At 28.4% G+C, this 21,576-nt stretch overlaps 1 protein-coding gene across 7 annotated transcripts in view; it reads right to left on the bottom strand.

Moving 5' to 3' along the window:
• Nucleotides 1–21,576, bottom strand: part of eag (potassium voltage-gated channel protein ether a go-go) — an 82,555-nt gene that overhangs the window by 25,206 nt on the left and 35,773 nt on the right. For 4 of the 7 annotated variants that reach the window (XM_087402800.1, XM_087402803.1, XM_087402802.1 and 1 more), the window contains exons 3-4: nt 4,791–4,891; nt 152–284 (exon numbers count right to left, since the gene is read on the bottom strand). In XM_087402800.1, the coding sequence (XP_087258926.1) occupies nt 152–284; nt 4,791–4,891 (234 nt within the window). Of the gene's footprint in view, nt 1–151; nt 285–4,784; nt 4,892–21,576 lie in introns of all 7 variants that reach the window. The other 3 variants (XM_087402799.1, XM_087402801.1, XM_087402804.1) reach the window with 1 other exon arrangement.

Here is a 21,576-nt window from a genome sequence, read left to right as displayed (position 1 = left end):
TTTAGATCTGTATAATTCTCCGATCATTCTTCCTTTCTGTATATTAAATAACTAATCAAGGACGCTACATTGAAAACCATCGATATTCGTAAAAAGGCACGAACACCACATTTAAGCTTTCATGCGGAGATTTATAAAAATAATTACTCACTGGTCTTCTTGTACAGCAAGATCTCGAATTGATCGTGAATCTGACCCTCGAGGCATTCCTCGATTCTGGCAATCGTTTCCTTGTCCGTTAGCTCCCCATACATGAATCCACAACGACATGACTTTTGCATAACCTGGAAATATAAAAAGGATATATGAAATATTCATCATAATTTATTTTTTCATTTAGAGATTGTATAGGTACAGTAAGATAAATGTACTAGATAGTACATGTCACATGTCCCAATTATTAGACAAAATGATAAAAATTTTAAATATTAAGCTTTTAATGATATGTATAATTCTAATTTATTTTATTAAATTTCCATAAACAATGATTTTATTTATTCTAGTAAAAACAAAGCACAAGATAGAAAGAAACACAAGTCGAATATATAAAGAAAAGTGATAGAAGCAAATGTAAACGAACGTTCTATAAAGAGCGTAGATTGAAACAATGAAACATAAAAGAAGCGTAAAGCGTTTACGAAGCATTTTAACACTTCGTTTACGTTCCATTGTTCCAATCTACACTTCTTAGAATGTTTGCTTATACGCTTCTGTACTCTCCTTTTATATTCAACTTATGTTCCTTTTAATCTTACGCTTTATTTTCGCTAGAGTAAAATCGTATATATCATTAAAAGCTTAGTATTTAAATTTTTGTTATTTCATCTAATAATTACGTCGTGTCTTTAATTATGTACTACTTGATACATTTATCTCATATGTATAACATATGCGTGTATAACACATGTTATTAATATAAATATAAAATACGTAGAGCAAATAATAAATGCGACATGATTCTGGATAAAAGATTCATTATAACGATTTGTTTGTTATTAATATACATTTTGCACTTATTTTGTTGTATTAATAAAGAGTGTATCATTCAAGAGTTATAATTCACTACTACAAATTCAGACGCGTGATAATGTCAAATAATTAAAAGAACAGCAAATACGAGTCACATGCGATTGTTAGAGCGCAGAAATAAAATTATTTTATAAAATTTATTATTATCTCACTTTATAATAAATTTATCAAAAATTATTTTATAAAAATTATAAAATAATTTTATCTCTGCGCTTTTATTAATTCAACAATAGCGGGTAAAAACTCGTATTTGCCATTTTTTAAATTATTTATTATAGATATTTAATAATATGAAATTTTTAAGTTCGTAAAAATAGAGTATCTGTTATTCGAATTTTGTTCATATTATCATGTTTAAAGATAATTTATGTAAAAAAAATAGGCAGTCAAAAGTGCAATTATGAGATACGATTGTAACTGAAAATTTAATGGATAAATCATTTTCACATAAATAATTATTTTCCCAATCAACAATATCATTGTATTCGAACTTGTGTACTTATAATATGAAAATTATGTAATGTATAATGCAGTATTATCGATTCGCACATTAAACGTTGTAAACAGAAGTCATTGTGAATAAAGCGTTTCTTTAAATAGCGATCTCATGGATCAATATTGCCGATAAAGGTTGATCCGATATGTTATCAAATGTCGACGAAAGCGAGAAACGGTTTGTGCAGTTCGTGCAGGCTATCGAGCATAGGTGATATCGTATTTTTCGACCTCGAAACAGATTTATTAATCCCGTAGTGCTGACCTTTAAATCTTGTGGTTTGCAGATGCAACAGGAATGAAATAACTTGATCCCAATCAAATCCGTGCTCGTCGTGTTTTTAAATGGGCGCAATTTTTTTATTCGCACGAATTTTTTAATTGAACACGCAATTTCATAAAGTTGTGTAAAATGAATGACATTCAAAGAAACAATATTCGCTTAATTTGTAAAGCGGCAAAAACTTTTAATAGACAAAAATATGGAACTTTTACAATTTATTTCCGCGCCTTCAACTTTATCAATAAACTGACATTAAAGAGATTTCTTTTAAACGCTATATTGAAATATATTTTGCTCCAGCCATCTCTGTTTTGCTCGTATCTATCATTTCAACATTCGTAGCATGCAGATGTGCGATAAAATGACACGAAATAGCACATATTTCTTGTAGGCAGTAACAGTCCATTGTGTTAGCTGTACTTTTTCATGCTATCTATAATAAAAAAAGATATACTTTTGTAGATGAACGAATAAAAACAGAAAAGCACAGACGTAATATTGTTGATTGATATAATCTTGTTGAATAAATATAGGGGCATGATTTTAAAGAATATCATTTGGAGATTTTAAAGAATATCATTTGGAGATTTTCTAAACGAAGAAATTAATTCTACAATTGTACGGTTATATATTAATCCGATTATGTCTTGGAGACAACTGAAGATAATAAGACTAAAAACGTAATTTTCTTTAATAATATTGCTTGGCTATGTAAGCAGAATTGAGATAACAAGCAAAAGGGTCACTAATATAACTTTTTATTCAAATTGCCAAGCAAAATTATTACTTTTTAAAAAGAACTGATTAACTATACAAAAGGAGCTTTAAAACTATCCAATTCGCCCAACAATTATTTGTGCATTCAAGCGCCTGTTTTTATTTTTCATGTAAAATAATAATATAATGTATATTCGTTATGCAAGATACTCGACCGGGATCAAGAATGCGCGAAATGTACTCTTTGTCATCATTTTCGTTCTTCATCCTGTAAACCTCCCACGAAAGCATCCTCAATCCGGTTTCCAGTAATGGAGTTTGCAAACCCCAAATCCATGTATCTTCTCAAACAATAGGATTGGAACACTAGGAGTCTTACAGAAACGAAGTGGTTACAGCTTGTGCTACTACGTCGTCACTTTGGTTGAGACTCCAGAGCGCAGTTAGTCCAGTCACATTCGAATCAAATAATTCAAGATGTCCAATGTAAGTGTGAAAAACTATTTTTGGGTGACTTTTTACTATTAGTTTACGAGTTCTATTTAACAAGATTTTATTTTTGTTGTATATCTTGATGTTTATCCTCTGCATATAATTGTTTTATAATACTATTATAGTTATAAGACTATGTTTCATAGAAAATTTGTTTCGTTTTGAATCTTTGTTAAATTTAAACACACATACACACATATACACACATATATATATATATATATATATATATATATATAAATATATATATATATATATATGTTCAAGTAAATCTTTTAAAACTGCAGCAAATATAATGGTCATGCATTTAAATGTGGATATAAAAAAGATAATCAGTAAATAAAGAAAAATTAGGATATAAGAATGAATAATAATATTTTTTCTCTCTTCGTCGTATACTCAATATTTATAGCAAAATTCTAGTTGTTTTAGTCATTCATACAATGTATCAATTATTATTTTTTTTATTCGTGTAAATTTTGAGATTTTTTACACAATAAATATCCAACAATGTATAAAATAAACAACAAATTACTAAATTCAGAGAGAAGATCGTTAAATGAATGATCAATTAAGTTAAATTAGCTATTAATTAATCTTTAGCTAAAAAGTACGATATCAGAGTAGACTTCTTGCCTCGCACATAACCTTCTGATCCTTATGCATGTAATAAATTAATGTCGAAGAATGAACTCGCTAATCGCTAAATCCCGTTATCCGCTCGCCACTTGCACTAATCTCATTCTTTAAAGAGTGAAAAATGACAAAGGATAAGCAAACTGCTCATAGTATATTGTATTGCCAGGTAAATATCAAAGGATATTCTGGAATATTCGACAATGTTGTGTATATAATATTTATTGGATTTTTACCAAAGTAAACAGCTCTTCGAGAAGATTCGATACAATCGCGTAACAACGTCAATGCCTGTTGATTCCAATTCCATAATTTAAGAAAAGAAATGTAACATACATATCATACACACATATCAAGCACAAATTATATTAGTAATAATTCGTTTCCAAATATAGCCAAATTAATCAACAAGTGTATTACTGAAGAACAGTAATATACTTTTTATTGATCAGCTTTTTAAATAAAAATATGTATTAAAACAAATAGGTATAAGTATTATAAAATAATTGTTGACATAATTGTAATATGTAAATTATATTAATATATATATTATATATTATATATTATATATTATATAGGTTGGTAACTTTAAAAGATTAAAAATTAATTAAAAATTAATTTAAAAAAAATCGTGATACGCTGATGACCTGTAAACCTTTTGAATATTCTGAAAGATTTGAAAAGGTAATTCCTTTTATAATAAATCAACAACATATGATCAATAACATATGATTATATAAAGTTTTCGTCTTGATTTAGTAAGAGGACTAATCCTTAAAATCTTTTAGAGTATTTAACTGTCATCCTGTATAATATTCCTATTTAAATATTGAAATTATTACAGAAAATCAATATTTGGATAATCCATGTCCAGATAATTGGCGGTCTATTGTATCGAATAAATTAAATGAATTTCTGACAAATTAAATTTTGTGATGCTTGACATAATATGTAATTAACTAATTAATTAATTAACATTATCGCAATGTTTAAATTTTACGAGTAAAGTTATTCATTTTCATGCATTGTGTCATGTAAATACAATTATACGAAAATACTAACGCAATAATATTGGTGACAATAAAAAGATTGAAGATAACACAAATTAAATATCGTATATCAAATAACGTACTCGTACCTCTGCACGATTGTAGCCGGAGATCTTGACGAAGCTTTCGTTGCAATAGACGATTGGGAAGTCGACGATCTGAGCGTTTGCTAGTAGAAAACTGCTGTCAGCTGTGAACAAAAAGAAAGAATGAAATATTATCCTTCTGCAGTATAATAAAACGTGACATACATTTCTCCTCATCTCGCTTTTCCTCTTTGAATCAGATTTTGAGTCAGTATCTTTTGTTCAAATTTTCTCGTACCGTTTAACACTTATACATATTACTGTCTTACATCAAAAGACGTGATTTTAGAATTATTGTCATGAACGAGTAAACATAACTCTTCATCAATCATCAAAAGTGAACTAATTTAAGTTCATAAAAAATCATCAAAAACATCATAATTAAAAAAAGTGAATTTTTTAAGACCCGGTTGTGCCAATGTTACTCTGACTTTAAGCAAGACTTAAAACTCTCTCTGGCTCGTTTTAAAATGAAAGAGAGATAGAGATGGAGAGAGTTTTAAGCTTTGCTTAAAGTCAAAGTAACGATGATGCAACCAGACCTAAGAATTATAAAATGAAAATGATAAAAATGATCACATTAAAAATATATGTATAATCTTTTTGTTGATATCATTTTGTTGATATTACTTGATTAATTATTTAATAATTTTCTATCAAGGAATTAGTTTTTTCCTCTTTTTTAGAATTAGTTTTTCTCTTTTCTAGAATTAGTTTTTTCTTTTTTTCTTAATTTTTTTAGTTGTGTCACTTTTAAAGTAAGGAGGCAAATTATCTGTCACATTTCTTTTTATTTTAATATTTTATTTTAATATTATACAAATTGTGCGATTTTATACTAAATGTAAACTTCTTCAACATTACATTTATATTGTGAATATAATGAAATGTTTGTGATGGGACAGATCTCTCTTTCTATCTCTTTTTTTCTTGTATAAATCTATATTACTTAGCTAATGGATGTTCCACAAGTTTTTCAACGTGCGCTAGAGTCCATTTAAAGTTTCTCGATAAATTATAAGCGAGAATTAACAACGGAGATACAGCGTGCTCGGATCCAACGGATTTTCGTGAAAACAGAGCAAGACGAAGAATGTAAAGTGAGTCATGCTTTACCGTATTTATCTAATTAGTCGTATAATTAGCGTTTAATGAGCGTTTCGATTTATTTGCATAACAATAAGAATTCAATATTTAAAACGGCGAGAATCATATTTTCTATCAAGGAAAAATTTTTCTTATTTTATATATTAATAGTAAAACGCACAGTAAAATAATATGACGACGATAATTAATCATGTCAACTTATTAACAATAGTTATAATATGATATCAACTTATTGATAATTATAGTTATATACAGATATAACTTATTAATAATAGCTTGCACAATTAAATCAGCCAATGTTAGTATCTCTGTATCCATATCATGCAACAAAAATTATTATTGTAATAATTTTTATCACACTTTAAGGTAAGTACGTAAAAGTATTTTTCACGGATGAAAAAAATGTTTGATGATAGTGATTAGATGATGCTATTTCAATTCGCAAATGCTCATTTGCGATATGAATGCATTAGTAAGTTTCATAAAATTTAAAATACTATGACGTAGGATTTGAGCGCAATGCAAAAAGAATGGTGACATCGAACAAGGACATAATCGTTATTTCACCGATTCCAGGTATCTTAAATCTTGAATGAAGACAATTGTCTAACAATCTGGATATATAAAACGGATGTTCATTCGCTAATGGTCATACAGTCAATATCATTGCAAACTACAAAAAAACGACCATTGAACAACGAACATATTAAGCAAGAGTTTTACGTTTCAATTTTACAATGTATGCATCATGTAAATATTGAAATAAAATTGGAAATTACTCACAAGATAGAGACATATACATATAAGCGATTCTTTTCCTCTTTTTACAAATAATTAATTGTAAATGACAATATATTCGAATTATATTATAGCATTGATTTACAACATTGAGTTCAGTTAATGTGCATATAATATAAAGAATTGAGTAATAATAATTAAATATCAATCATAGAACATTATTAATTTAATTAATATCATGTATTATTATGATTTCACGAAATAAATCAATCTCTAGGATTCAAACTTCCTGGTCAAAACTTTAAACAATATTACTACAACGAAAAATATCGAATCAATAATAAAAAAAGAAATCTTTCATTGATCGTTAATGTACATCGTATGGCAAAGTACCAAAAAGGAAATAAGTTAGTTAAGTAATAAATATGAACTTGTCTAAATTCCCTTCTCCTGTCGAGGCTGTATTTTTATCCGTCGCTCCCATTCTTTACCAGGTTCTCTCATAGGGAGTCGGATGCACTCTTCCGAGCGTATGATCTCTGAAGTAGATCCTGTTGCATTCAATGCATATATTGTTCCTATATATATAGATGTATGCATCTATTGTATGTGTGTATGCATATATGTGTGTAATGTACCGGGTGTGCCCGTAACATTCGCAACATGAACTGCTTGAAGCTTTCAACGATTCTATGGAGTACTTTCGAGAGGATACTCGATCAAAAGCACCTCCTTGTAATATCGTCGACCTATTCTTCCTTTTTCTCACCTATCTTCTTCCTTACTGTCGGAACGAGAATTCTCAATGAGATTTAGTTAGTCGCATTAACGTAGATTTGCGGCGCAGTCATTCAATGTGCAAAAAGAAATATCCACTGAAATAATTTATTGCTATAATCTTAGAAGATATTATTAGGATTAAAATTGTTTATTTGATAGACGTATTGTTTATTATTAGTTTAAATAATAAATTATTAATTATTTAATATAATGTAATGTATAAAAAACATTAAACTCATTAATATATACGAGGGCAAGGTGAAAAGTAACCGACCTCAACATGAAAACATGAACTATGTACAAAGTTTTTAGTTAAGTACCAAGTGTTATATATCAAATTACTCGTATTAAAAATATCTATAATTTATACTTTGACCACTTTTCTGAACAATTCATAGCTAAAAAGTTAGAGTCAAAAATATGTTAGCGCTTTTTTTCAAATCTGCCGCAGCAACTTATAAGCCTACCGAGCCTATGCTAACCTGTAGAAAAAAATGGTCAAGGCAGAAATTGTAGCCGCCTTTAATGTGAGCAATATGATATATAACACTTGAATATATATCGAAAAGTTTGACTTCGATGGCAGCATCTTCAATAACAAGTCGTACTTTTTTTCTTAAATTTTCGTTTTTTGCTTTTTTTCTTCTTATGGTTTTTTGGCTATAACTTTTTAGCTGTGAATTGTTTAGCAAAGTGGTCAAAGGAGAAATTATAGATATTTTCAATGCGAGTAATTTGATATATAACACTTGGTACTTAACTGAAAATTGCGTTCATGTTCATGTTTCATGTTGAGGTCGGTTACTTTTCCTTGCCCACGTACATATATATATATATTCATAAAATTTTACTTTATATATGTGTGTGTGTGTGTGTGTGTGTGTATGTATACATAGGCTGTCTATAAATAAATATTTGTGTTTACTTATTTCTTCACAGAATTTATTCGTTTAATATATAGATATTTATACACGTCCATAGCGAAAAATTTTCATTTTATACTAAATCACAATTCTGATGCACAATATGAAATGCCAGTATTCAACAAATAACACTAATAAATAATAAATAATAAATATTTAAACAATTATTAATCTTATATGTTATACCGAATCTTCTTAAAAATGATATTTCTTCTTTAAAATCCACTATTTTCAGTTCAAAAGTTTTACAATAAAAGTTAAGGACTCTGATTTATTGGCGTAAATTCTTTTAGAATCGCCAAATAATCATAGTTCATTGTAATTACAAGCTAGGTGATAGATTGTTTTGCTGGTTGTTTGCTGCTGGTTTGTAATTAATGGTTTGTAATAAGGTAGTTGCTATGTTTTATCGTCGCGCTGCAAATATTTTCTTCCGGATCGTGTAAATAATAAAGGTATATAAAATAATTCCTAACAATGTATGCATGAACGCAAATGTTTTAAATGAAATGTTTTATTAATACTTATGTGAAGGAAAATATGTTTATGGAAATCACGTTTTATATACTATATTTCTTCCCTCCCTTTCTCTCTCTCTCTCTCTCTCTCTCAAACTATTATTGATATCCTTTCAATATCAGTGAGGCTGGAATCAGACTACGCATTGAAGATTGAGACTGAAAATTGAAATTTGAAATTTGATCAATGAGGACAAAAAAATTTTAGCCTTTTTGTTTTGATTGATCAAATTTCAATCTTTCAATCTTCAATCTCAATCTTCAATGCATAGTCTGATAAGCATACAGCCTAAACATGATTATTTTCAATTATAGTTTAAATTATAAATTGCATTTATAATGCTTTATTTCGTAATGCACGAGAGGTAATGCAATCTCGCAACTTTAGTTACATTTATACTTAATCTTGTGTGATCGATACTCGTTCCATCGGTGAGTAAATAAATCATCATTACTTCAGAGCACATAGAGAGACAAAGAAACAAACATTAGCTGCGAATACTCGTTTTGCATTAAACATGAGAATGCATTTCCGTAGCAGTATATGTGTGGTAAATTTTGATGTAACGAGAGCCCTGATTGCTATACCAATAATCACCGCATATAGCTATAGTAGTGATAATTAGTAAATGTAAAAAACTTCACGCATTTATTAATTAACAACTCATACTAGTAGTATACACATAAGACTTGCACGAGCAATAGTATTATTTTGAGGTATATATACACTTCAATGTACACAGGTGTCTCTAGAAGTGCAGCGATCTGTGCTAGAATATATAATCATTGAACTTTGCGGAAATTATTACTGTATCTAATTTATTGCTTCACGTCGCCAATTCCCATTAAACCTATATTGGGAAGAGACTTTTACGGTTCGGGAATCTGTAGAAAATGTACTATCGCACTTCAGAGAGAAATTGTTGAACAATATTATTATCTATTATATTTTCTATTTATCATCAGTCAGTATTTACTAAATTAATATGATTGTTTTAAGCATGAATATAAGAGTTTGCCTTGTTCCGATTAGAATTATACCCGCACCGACGAGTAATGTTCAGATCAATCGAAGTTTACATTGGAAGAGCTCCAATGATGAAAAATATTCATAATTCGAATGCGGTCATTCCTTTCACAGTAGTGACGTTATGCCATCCACGTAAATGCCGACGCAAGTCACGGAATCGGAAATGCTTTTAATGGACTTTTCTACTTAGAGGCCAATGAAATGCAACCGATATCTTTCCTTCTTTCTATAAAGCCGTATCCTTCGCTTGAATATTGGATCGAGATGGAAAAAATGCAGAGAGAGAGAGAGAGAGAGAGAGAGAGAGAGAGAGAGAAAGGAAGAGGTGTGTAAAACGAAGTGACACAAAAAATTAGAGGACATTCTAGACTTATTGAAACACTTTTTCTCTACAAATAAAGTTCACATTAATGACAAATTTGAATAAAAGAAGGATTTACAATAATTTTTACATCAATTAAATAATATAAAAAATTATTTTGTATTATATCAAATACACTGTGCATATAAAAAGTAAAACATAATTGCTATATTTTCAAAAAATAATTTAAGAAATAATCTTGGGAAATAAAAAAGAATTTTTGTAAATATACGGAAGTCAGATAAGACGATGAATTAAAATGGTTGCATGTAATCTTACAATCTCGATCGATCAGATTGTCGACGTAGTTATAATTGAACTTTACGACGCATGTTACTTTCACGCAATATGATATACGTAGTTCAGCATTTTTATTAGGTATTTTACATATGAATGAATTATGAGAATTTATTAAGAGAAAAAACTAAGATGTGAAATACGATATCTCTTTTTTTCTGTTTAGAGTTACATTGCGTGTTTTATTTTTGTGCTAACTTTATTTGAATTACGTCCGGCAATTTGTAACATTTTTACGTATAATTATAGACATTAAAACATTTTATTTTCGAAAGAAAAAGAGACAGAGAAAGAGAGAAAGAGACAAATAGAAAGAGCGCAGAAAAATTGCGGAGCTAGGGCGGACGATTTCAGACCAATTAATGCTGCTACGATCCTGAGAGGAAGTTAATTGAGACGAATGATACGACGAAGAGAATCGAAATTCTCTGTGAACCACTTCGGACCAGGCAGATCGATGAAATGCATTAAAAAGATTTAGATTACTAAATCTATGAATAGTGGTTCAAAACTCCGACGCCATCGCGTCGAACAACTTTCGAGCACGAAATAAATTTTAAGACGAACAGAGAGTTTTCGAAGAATTAAAGAAGTAACGAGATAATGGCACAAAAATGTTTCAAAGGGTTGCCTTTGAAACATTCTATTATCTTCGAGCAATGCGTCATATGGCTGCAATTGACTATTTTTGTTAATTATTATGTTGACAAAGAATTTATTTCGTGATTTATATTAACCTCTTTTAGTAAAATATCTTGTATAATTCATTTATACTTTCAAGAAAGAAAAAAATATTAAAAAAGAAATATTTAGTACAAAAGTTAAAATTTATTTAAAAATTTCATATAAAGTTTATTGTATTTTAAACGTTAAAAATGTTATTAGGTGTTGGAATTAATTCGTAGCGTTTTACAAGTGATGGGAAGTACTTTCATTAATGTATTTTTTAATGCTCATGTGAAATAAATAACATTCTTTCATTAAAAAACGCTACGAATTAATTCCAACACCTAATATGTTATAATTATTGTTATGAAAAACTTAAAAGAATTAGTATATGTTAAAAATAAAAAGTTTTTTATTTAGTTTTTATTTTAAAGTTAAAACGAGGATGATGTCTCGACAACACAGTTTACCTTTTTATGAGAAAATATATATACATATATATATATATATATAGAAAAAAATAATAACTATATCAAACATTTTATTAACATTATTTTACCCAATATTTAACTATTATTAAGTAACTATTATTAAACTGTTTCTTCAATGTATTTTAGGCGCTAGACAAATCTTATTCTCGCATAGTTACTTTAACGTAGAAATAATGTGCGCGTGAATATCCATTCGATACTAACGCTTTATGAGCAAATGGCAGAACATGATACCAATCCATTAGTAACGCTGTCCGATAAAAGTATCCAACGTATAGCTATTAGATTTTCTAGCCTTCTTCTCTCGCCATTACTCGGCACATGCATAAGATAAAATACAACGTCTTTCAGAATTTCTTGAGTCATACCGGGCAGAGAAATTTTCGTACATGTCACTATAATTTGTATTTGTATGAGCCATTAATCTACAATAACTTCCGTTGTAATCTTCTTGTAAATCTGAAAACAAATTTGTGTGCCTGTGATAGCCAGTTGCCCTTTTCAATTCTAAAGACACACGTATCTCAATAAAATACACACACATAAATTCTCTTCCTTTCGAATAAGATGGATTACGAAGCAGTTTTAGAAGCATTTGCAAAATTTCTTTTCAGAATATCATTTATGAAAAAATGTTACAGAAAAATATGTAAAAACACATCATAAAATGTACATATATTAAAATTAAGTAAGGTTTCGTGTTAGCTTAAAGTTATTTAATAAAGGGGTTTTTAACAAAATCTATTTATCAAAAACAGAAAAAAGAAATATCATCTGTCTTAACTAACGGTTGACAGAAAAAATATATTATAATATAAATAAAAGAAAAAATATATTATAAAATAAATAAAAGAAAAATAAGGAAAAATATATCAATTCTAAGTCTTCAATCTCAATGTAATTTTTAAGAAAGATATATATTTCGTTTCGGCAATAACCATATTTTGCGATTTTTATAGAGAAATACTACATGCGCAAATTTCTCGTTAGGACGATGTATCGCATTGCAATGTATATTGGATTCCACGAAAACATATACTATGCAAGCTTTAAGATAAATCCCGATGAAACCACAATAACAAGCGCCAAGACAATCGGGCAGTATTACAAGATTTACATACAATTTAAAGTACGAACAAGATTTGCTTTTGTATTACTGGAAAAATTGCGTGATACTTTGGCCAACAATCTCGAATCCATTTGTAGTCTTGTAAAATGTCATAGTCATAACATATAAACACGTTCGACAAATTGTAGTACTATCTTGTCTTTTAGGAAATATATTATCAGATAGTTGAACTTGTCGCACAGTTTTTTCCAAGTAAATCTTTATTACTTAACATAGAAACTTTATTACGTGGAAATATCCAATATTTCATTGGAAAAATGATAAATTCCATTAGTCACGAAAACCTGACTTCGCGTTTCTAACATTAATATAAGTAAATCAGATAATTTACAGTGATTTAAACAAATACACAATCACCAGCTGGAATAATCTCTTGATCGGTTTGCTTTTTTTTTATGATTGTGGTCGCTTTTGCGTAGCACAATACCGTTTGAACTTTGAACTTCGGACCGCTTTACCCCGAGATGAATCAAATTAATGAATAAAATTATATATATATATATGTTATATATATATGTAATTTTATATATGTTACTTCATTATAAATAAATGCTAAATGTATAACTAATGTCGCAATATTAGAAAAATGTTATTAAAAAATTAATAATTTACAATAAAAAATTTATAAATAATTATTAAATATTAATTTATGTTTCTACATTATTATAACAATTTCGGTAGAAAATACGCAAATCTCGATAAAAATATTTTGAAATATTATTTGATTTTACCTTTATTTGATTCTTATTGTTTAAAACTTGCACAAAGTTTTATCCAGGTATATACTATGCTGCGATCTTAGAAAAGAAAAGATTTCTCTCCTGTCTCAGCACTGAATATTACATTGTCTTAAGGGATTGTGAGATATTTTATATTAACTTTCTATCCAACTTACAACTACATTTTCTTCAAAGAAAAATTTATTTCATAGTACTCTGTATTGATCAAGGATTCGATAACTAAAAGAACATATTTAATATATAATAACAATATCACACATAAAAAGTACTTAGAAATTAAGTAACAAGATTAATCACAAAAATAAATTGTTAAAAAATTATGGAAGAAATTACAGGTAGTAGATTGCGTTTGATTTTTTTATGAAACTAATTCATACATTCTGAAAAGATGAATCGATCGAAGTAATTTCTTAATTGCAATTAAAAAAGATCACATAAAGGAACCACATTTATAACGCCCACTTAAAATGCCGCGCGAAAGGCCAGATAGTGTTAACCCTATCAAGAAAGTAATCGTTATTTCATGGTTCTAACGACCGCTTATGTATTACATGAGTTATCTATCGCTTATGTATCATATGAATTATCTATCATTTGAGCAAGGTACATAAATGCGACATTCCAATTCATAGTAACGACAGTATCATTATGATGCAGCGTTTGTAGCAATTTCTCTGATATGCTTAAAACTGAACATTAACTATTTTGACTAATATCACTTCCAAATTATAGTCTATTAATAAACCATTGTTATGTACTTTCTATTTTTTAATAATGACAAATGATACTTCGTGCAAATTTGTTTTAATCTTATAAAATATTAAACCTTTAAAGCCCGGTTGCACCAACGTTACTTATCGTAATTATTATATTACTGATAAATTTGATAACATGTGTTGTAATATATAATATGTGTTGCAATATTTAATTTCAAGCTTTTGTATTTTATTTTGTGGTTTAACTTTCTTAGGCCGTTTTGCACCAATATTACTTTGACTTTAAGCAAGACTTAAAACTCTTTCTGTCTCGTTTTAAAGCGAGAGAGAGAGAGAAAGAGAGAGAGAGTTTTAAGCCTTGCTTAAAGTCAAAGTAACGTTGGTGCAAACGGGCCTAAGAAAGTTAAACCACAAAATAAAATACAAAAGCTTGAAATTAAATATTATATATTACAACACATGTTATCAAATTTATCAGTAATATAATAATTACGATAGCTTTAAAATTTTATGTAATCAATACAAAATATCAGATTTATAAATTGAATTAATAATAATAATAATAATATTAATAATAATAACTTTATTGAGTGGAGTGGTTAACATCAGAAAACAATACATAATACACAATGATATCAAAACAATTAATCCTTATACATAATTATTTTAGTGCTTCAAACGCATCAATCCGACTGCCACTAACCATGCTAATCTTGCTCTTTATTGTGCGAAAAAAATGCGCGTCAATCTTAGTCGCTAATTGTTAAGAAAGAAAGGCAGGAACACTCTTCAGAAAACAATTACGCACGTAGTAATCGTGTCTGATGGTCGACAGCAAGTAAGGTCAGGCCGACCTTACTTAATCTTGATTCGCACGCGAGTAATTCTCGCGACTGAAGTTAGATCAGGTCAAGGTGCAACCAGTATACTTGCACGCGCTTACAGTTGATCTTAACATATGACAGCTGAGTTTTTACATTGCGCTGGACAAATCTCGGCAACTCTCCAGTATTCAAAAGTCTTTACGATTAGTATCGAGATAAATACTTGACATGATAGTTCGTGACACTTCAGCGAATAAATTGTTTGATCTGAATGAACATCGTTATGTGAAATCAAATTTTTGAAAAAATTGAGAAAGATATTGTAATTGTAAAGTTTTGTTCATAAATAAAAATTTTTGAATCTACAAACTATAACAATATTGTACAAACTATAACAATAGTACTTTTATCCATCTCGGATCCATGTCATGGCATAAATTTTTATGTGCTTGTATATGATATATTTGGGAATGAATTCATGTACGCTTCAGCTGCATTAAAATGTATGCGTGAAAGAAATCAATTTCCTGTAGAGAGGTCTGTTTCTATGATTCTGATTATGCAGTACGATTGCGTTATTTTATAACAAATTGAAACAATTTAAAAATATTAGATCTTTTAATTTTTTAGATCTTTTAATAATTTGTGACTAGATATAATCAATTTTAATATAAAAAATGAATTAGTTTAATGTCGAAACAACGCGAAAACAGGCTAATTAAAAACTTAATGTCGAATAATTAATTAATATTATATTCAGAAATATTTATTTAAATAGATCTTGTACATATGTCAATATTATTGTTGAATAAATATTATTTCGCAAAATATTAGTAAACTTTCTTCAAATATATATTCATGTGTATACATATCGCCTCGTTCAAATTAGTAATAACATTACTTATTAATAAATATATAAAAATATATATTAAAATAAATTATTATAATGTTTTTCTGATATTTTTCAGCTACAACACGCATTCGTCTAATTATAGCTAGGCTTTTCTTTCTCGTGCAAGGATTTTCTAAAAAGCATCATGCTTAGAAGACATTAAAAGTGATTTCGTTGAAAATGTTTAAATAGTTTATCGTGTTCTTTTGCAAACGCAATCATAATTATCAATGCATAATTATATTTTCTATTAACATAATGCTTACGTAAAATATTATATTATTATACATACTTATAATAAGATAATGTTTTGCAGAGCAATCATATATAAACCCACACAAACACAGCAATGCAGTAACACGCGAACGGTCATGATTTACTTTATTTGTAAGATATAATTAATAAGTAAGTAGACGCGAAAAGATTATATTACAGCTCTCCATTTACATTTTATACAACTTGGTTAATAATCAATATTGAAAATTTAACGATTACATTCGTTTAATCGATGTTGTTTAATCGATTCATGTTGATTTCTTTACAGCTTACGTCTTACTGCTTAAGTTTCCTGTGTATCATGACCCTTAAGCTATGGCACATAAAAAGACAGTAAAACATTAAAACGCAAGTAGTAAGAGAATCGACCATCATAGTAGAGAACGTAAGGCAATAATTTAAATAGTAGCAAATCCAAAATATTGATTTGCTTACTGCTTATGTATTAGTTTTTTGTAAACTATAGCTTCTATGCTTAGAAGGTTACATTAACAAAATGTTATACTTTGCATTGCTCGAAATATATACAATTGAATAGAATGTTAAATAATGAACAAAGTATACCACAAGTATACATATTATTCGTGTAATAATACATGCAAATATAAGAAGAACGAGTATAAGAATGTATAATTAAATGTCAAAATGTGAAAACCTTCTAAAAGTAAAAATGTGTTATAATAATGTCGACTATTGTGTATTGTACCATATTAAAGCGTCATTGTAACACGATGTGCTAAACAAATAATTCCATTAAAAATTACTAGAATTCGTTATCTAATAGTGAAAATATTATAAAGGGCTATTATACATACAAAGGCCATAATATTATCTTTTCCTTTATCATAAATATAGAAGGATTTCTTACTAGAAAGCTGTGCACTTATACTGTTCAACATTCACATAACAATCATACTTATGCGTGTATTATATTAATTATAAATTATTAATTACCACAGATAATTCGATTATTACAATAAAGTGGTGAAAGAATAGAGAGAAAATTGCAAATAATAATAAAACCGGTATTTAACATTAAAGTGGAAATATTACTTATACGCAATATGACGATATATATTATTCAATTTAGAGAATAACTATATATATCCTTTGCATGAATTACTGTTCGAAACTTGGGAACAGAGAAAAGGCATGACATATATCATTGTGGAAACGGATGATACATATATAATGAGCATTAAGTTCTCCACGAGATTATGAAATTAACTGTCATTTTTGTCAGATTATCTCATATTATGTACATATTATATACGTATATATATATATATATATATATATATATATATATACGTATCATATATATATATGACTAAATGAATTCTTGGTGTAATAATCTTTTATTACTTACGTTAAATTGCTTCGTATAATTGTTCGCCTCTATATTAACAATTTAAACAAAATACTATTTCTTTCTATATATATAGTATGAGGAGATCCCGTTTGCCTATAAATAAATTGCCTACAGTATCTCTCCTCCCCCCCCCCTTAATACATCAACCCCCCCTAAATATATCACTTTTGTCGACAGTTCATTTGTGTATAAAAATTATTACCTACAGCTCGACTGCTTACATGCATTTTTGCGCACAAATAAAAATTTTAGAAATGGAGTTACATTTGCCTACATGTATTATTGTCTACAAGTATTATAGCTAACAGATCGATTGCCTACGAGCATTTTTGCGCACAAATATTATAAAATTTTCGGAAACGAAATCACATTTGGCTAAATTTATTATTGCATACAGATCGATTGCCTACAACTATTATTACCTATGGGTGGGGTATATGATTCAAAATATAATATTGTAATAATAAAAATAATAAAATTAAATACTCCTTGCCCCCCTCCCTGCGCGATGACGCAGATATGTCTATAATAGCCACTACCGCGTGTGACTTCATACGCGTGCGACCAGTATAAGTCTCATATGAAGATGCATAAATGTGGTGATTGCGTGCATGCCGTGCGGATAATCTTATTATCACAATATTGTTGAACAATATTGGGCATTCAATTTCTTTTCAATATTGGCTACATCATTTTTCCAATATTTCACCAATACTGGGCAAAAATCGAATCTCCAATATTGGGGGTGAGGGATTTCGTTTGCCTACAAATCGATTTGTAGGCAAAAGAAGCCATCCCTAGATATGATCCTTTTTATAATTCTCCTTCAGAAAAAAAATATTTGATGTTATCTGCATAAAAATGGTCATAATAGTTGTACAAAGGCCACTCTCTAAAGCTCTACTTAAAATATTACATTTTTTATTCTTAAATATTTTTCAACAAATAAAATGTGTAAATTTACATATTTTAACTTTTTTTCATTTTTATTGATAATATATTTTATATTGAAAAATAATAAAATACTCAAGGCCTCATAAAGATTCCTTATCATAAATAATAAAGAGTAAAGATATCAAATTTTTTAAATAATTTTAGTGCGATGTATATTTGGTTTTCTTTAAGTTCCATCAAATACCACCGCGATAATTTTTCATCGTGAGAAATGAAAAAGCTCAAAAATAAGATGGCATTAAGTTACGAGGCGAAGTTGATCGCATGGCGGAATCCTGACGCTACTACTTCCTTTTGTATCCGGCGCGTTATTATGACGACGGAGCCACACGTCTGTGGATTGCAGAATTCGAGACGGTGTCCCAGTTTAAATGCAGCTCTCCTCCACAAAACGCTTGTACTCGATTTAATATATCGTGACCATAAAGAGGGTATAGAATTCGGCATCATAGTACATCGATAGAGTGAAATAAATACGCTTTAAGATTGAAAAAATTATAATCGCTCTATACAATAGAATTTACTGAGTCAAAAAAAATGTTATTATTAATACTTTTAATTAATAATATTTTCAAATTTTTCACAGCTAACGTGAATCAAGCCCATACAATTATCAACTTTAAATATAAAATCATATCTATAAGACTGTTTTAAATCTCACATGTTGTATTATCTTTAGATGTAGATTAGAAAATCTTTTTTTATTAATTTATGCATATGTATGCATTTATATATATATATATATATATATTATATATATATACGCAAATTACATGTATACGATTATATATGTACGTTTAAGTATACTTACTATATATATAATAAGATGAAACAGTAAATCACTTATAAACGTATTGAGCAAATTTTTATGTTTTTCAGGGAATATTACAATCATGCTATGTTAATATATCACACTATTACTCTTATTTACTCTTATTTTTAGTAATTTCTAACTAACAGAACAGATTTCGTTTTTCTTAATATTCATTGGTAATAGAATTGATCCGAAAAATCTCTCTGAATTTGCACATTTTATCAATACTATTTGTAAAATTGGAGCAATGATTTATTTATTTTTATTCACAGTCGAAATATGTGACATTGCATCTGTGTAACATAAATTACAATTAATTTACTGGTATGGAGAGAGAAAGAGAATGAGAGAGAGAGAGAGAGAGAGAGAGAGAGAGAGAATAAATAGATGGAGATAGGACTTTTGTACTCTATGCAGAAATGTAATCCACTATTTTTCTGGCATGAATATATGCAACTGTACGACAGTAACAACTACATCTTCGAAAATGCAAATTTCATGTTTTCCTAGAGTGAAGGTATGAAGAAGTCGCTCGTGAAATGTCGCAGCACTTATAATTCAAATCTTCTCTTATAATTTCATTCTATGATTAAGAATTGTGCTGACAATACAAACACAGCGTTGAGAGAACGTGTATATTATTTTTGACACGCACACAATTGTAAAAATAATTTTTTACTCCACTACTTTTTGTTCCATGCATATGTACGGATTAGGAAATCAATCCAATGATCTTGATCTATATGTTGTCAAAATCATGATCTTCAAAAGGTTTTAGTCGTCACTCATTATTTATTAAAAAAATTAGTAACAATAAAAGTTAATTATTCTTGTTTACATTTTTAACAATATAATATTTTTGCGTAGAAAGTTATAAACCGATGTAGAATCTTTCGCTTTGCATTGTAAAATGAATGCAGTAGATTCCGTCTTCTCCTCCTACGAGGAGTTCCACTACCAAAAAATTAGACACATAGGGAGATATTCATAGTCCGTTCTTATTTTAAGATTGTCTTAAATAATGTCTAAGACGCTAATACCCTCTGATTGGTCCGTGGCTTCTTAAGACTATAGTTAAGATGATCTTGAAGATAAGATCCGACTATACCGACCATAGGTTTGGGTTGAAGCTCGCTTTACGGAAAATTGTAAACCCATATAAAACGAAGTTTCACAAGCAAAGCGAGGTTCAATCCAAACTTATGTGTTGAATTTTTTAGTGGTACTCTCCTCCTGCACCAAAGATGGAATCCTCTGCATCCACGCAGGTTTCATATGAGTTACGATTTTTCATGTGAAACAAGGTTCTTGTTTTCATATAGATATATACAGATATATATATATAATACATATATACAGAATGGACCAAGATGGATGATACTATGGAAATTATTCAACATGCAAAAATATCATAAGTCGGAAATAAAATAAAATTATTTTCTATGATACCTTCAGATATAATCAAATTTTTTGTCGAGAAAGTATGTGTGCATTTGTTTAGTATATGTATTAGGTGTTGGAATTAATTCGTAGCGTTTTACAAGTGATGGGAAGTACTTTCATTAATGTATTTTTTAATGCTCATGTGAAATAAATAACATTCTTTCATTAAAAAACGCTACGAATTAATTCCAACACCTAATATATACATATAAAGTTCCTAAGAGTAAAAAAAATTTGGAATACATGCTAGATATAAATATTTACCTATATAATTACCTATTATCGTAAAGTATTTTAAAGTCTATATGTTCAAAACTATAATATTAATTAACAGAGAAAATATATTATAAACAAATACAACTGAAACTTTATTTTATAACGAGCGCAATATACATGCAGTCAGTTTCCTAAATAAATATTTATTGTCTTCAACTTTCTTATACCAAACTTTATTATTAAATTATACTATACAATCGTGGATATGTATGGTATATTACACACTAGAAATAAATTTAAAAAATATATCTTAATATTATTCATGCTTCGTCACAAAGAAGATTGCCAAATAGAGATATACATACAATAATATAATATACATACAATTTAAACTTTATCTAAAATCTCGTGTCAAAACATGTATAAAATTTTAAATAGAACTAAAGTAAACGTAATATATTTAAAAAAATCTCATTACAATTGAAAAATTCGATATAATTAA

Source organism: Acromyrmex echinatior, chromosome 2, assembly GCF_024713525.1.
Source record: "Acromyrmex echinatior isolate Ae372 chromosome 2, ASM2471352v2, whole genome shotgun sequence".
Classification (NCBI taxonomy): domain Eukaryota; kingdom Metazoa; phylum Arthropoda; class Insecta; order Hymenoptera; family Formicidae; genus Acromyrmex; species Acromyrmex echinatior.
The sequence above is the reverse complement of the archived record's forward strand: the minus strand, read 5'-3'. Positions and strand labels throughout refer to the sequence as shown.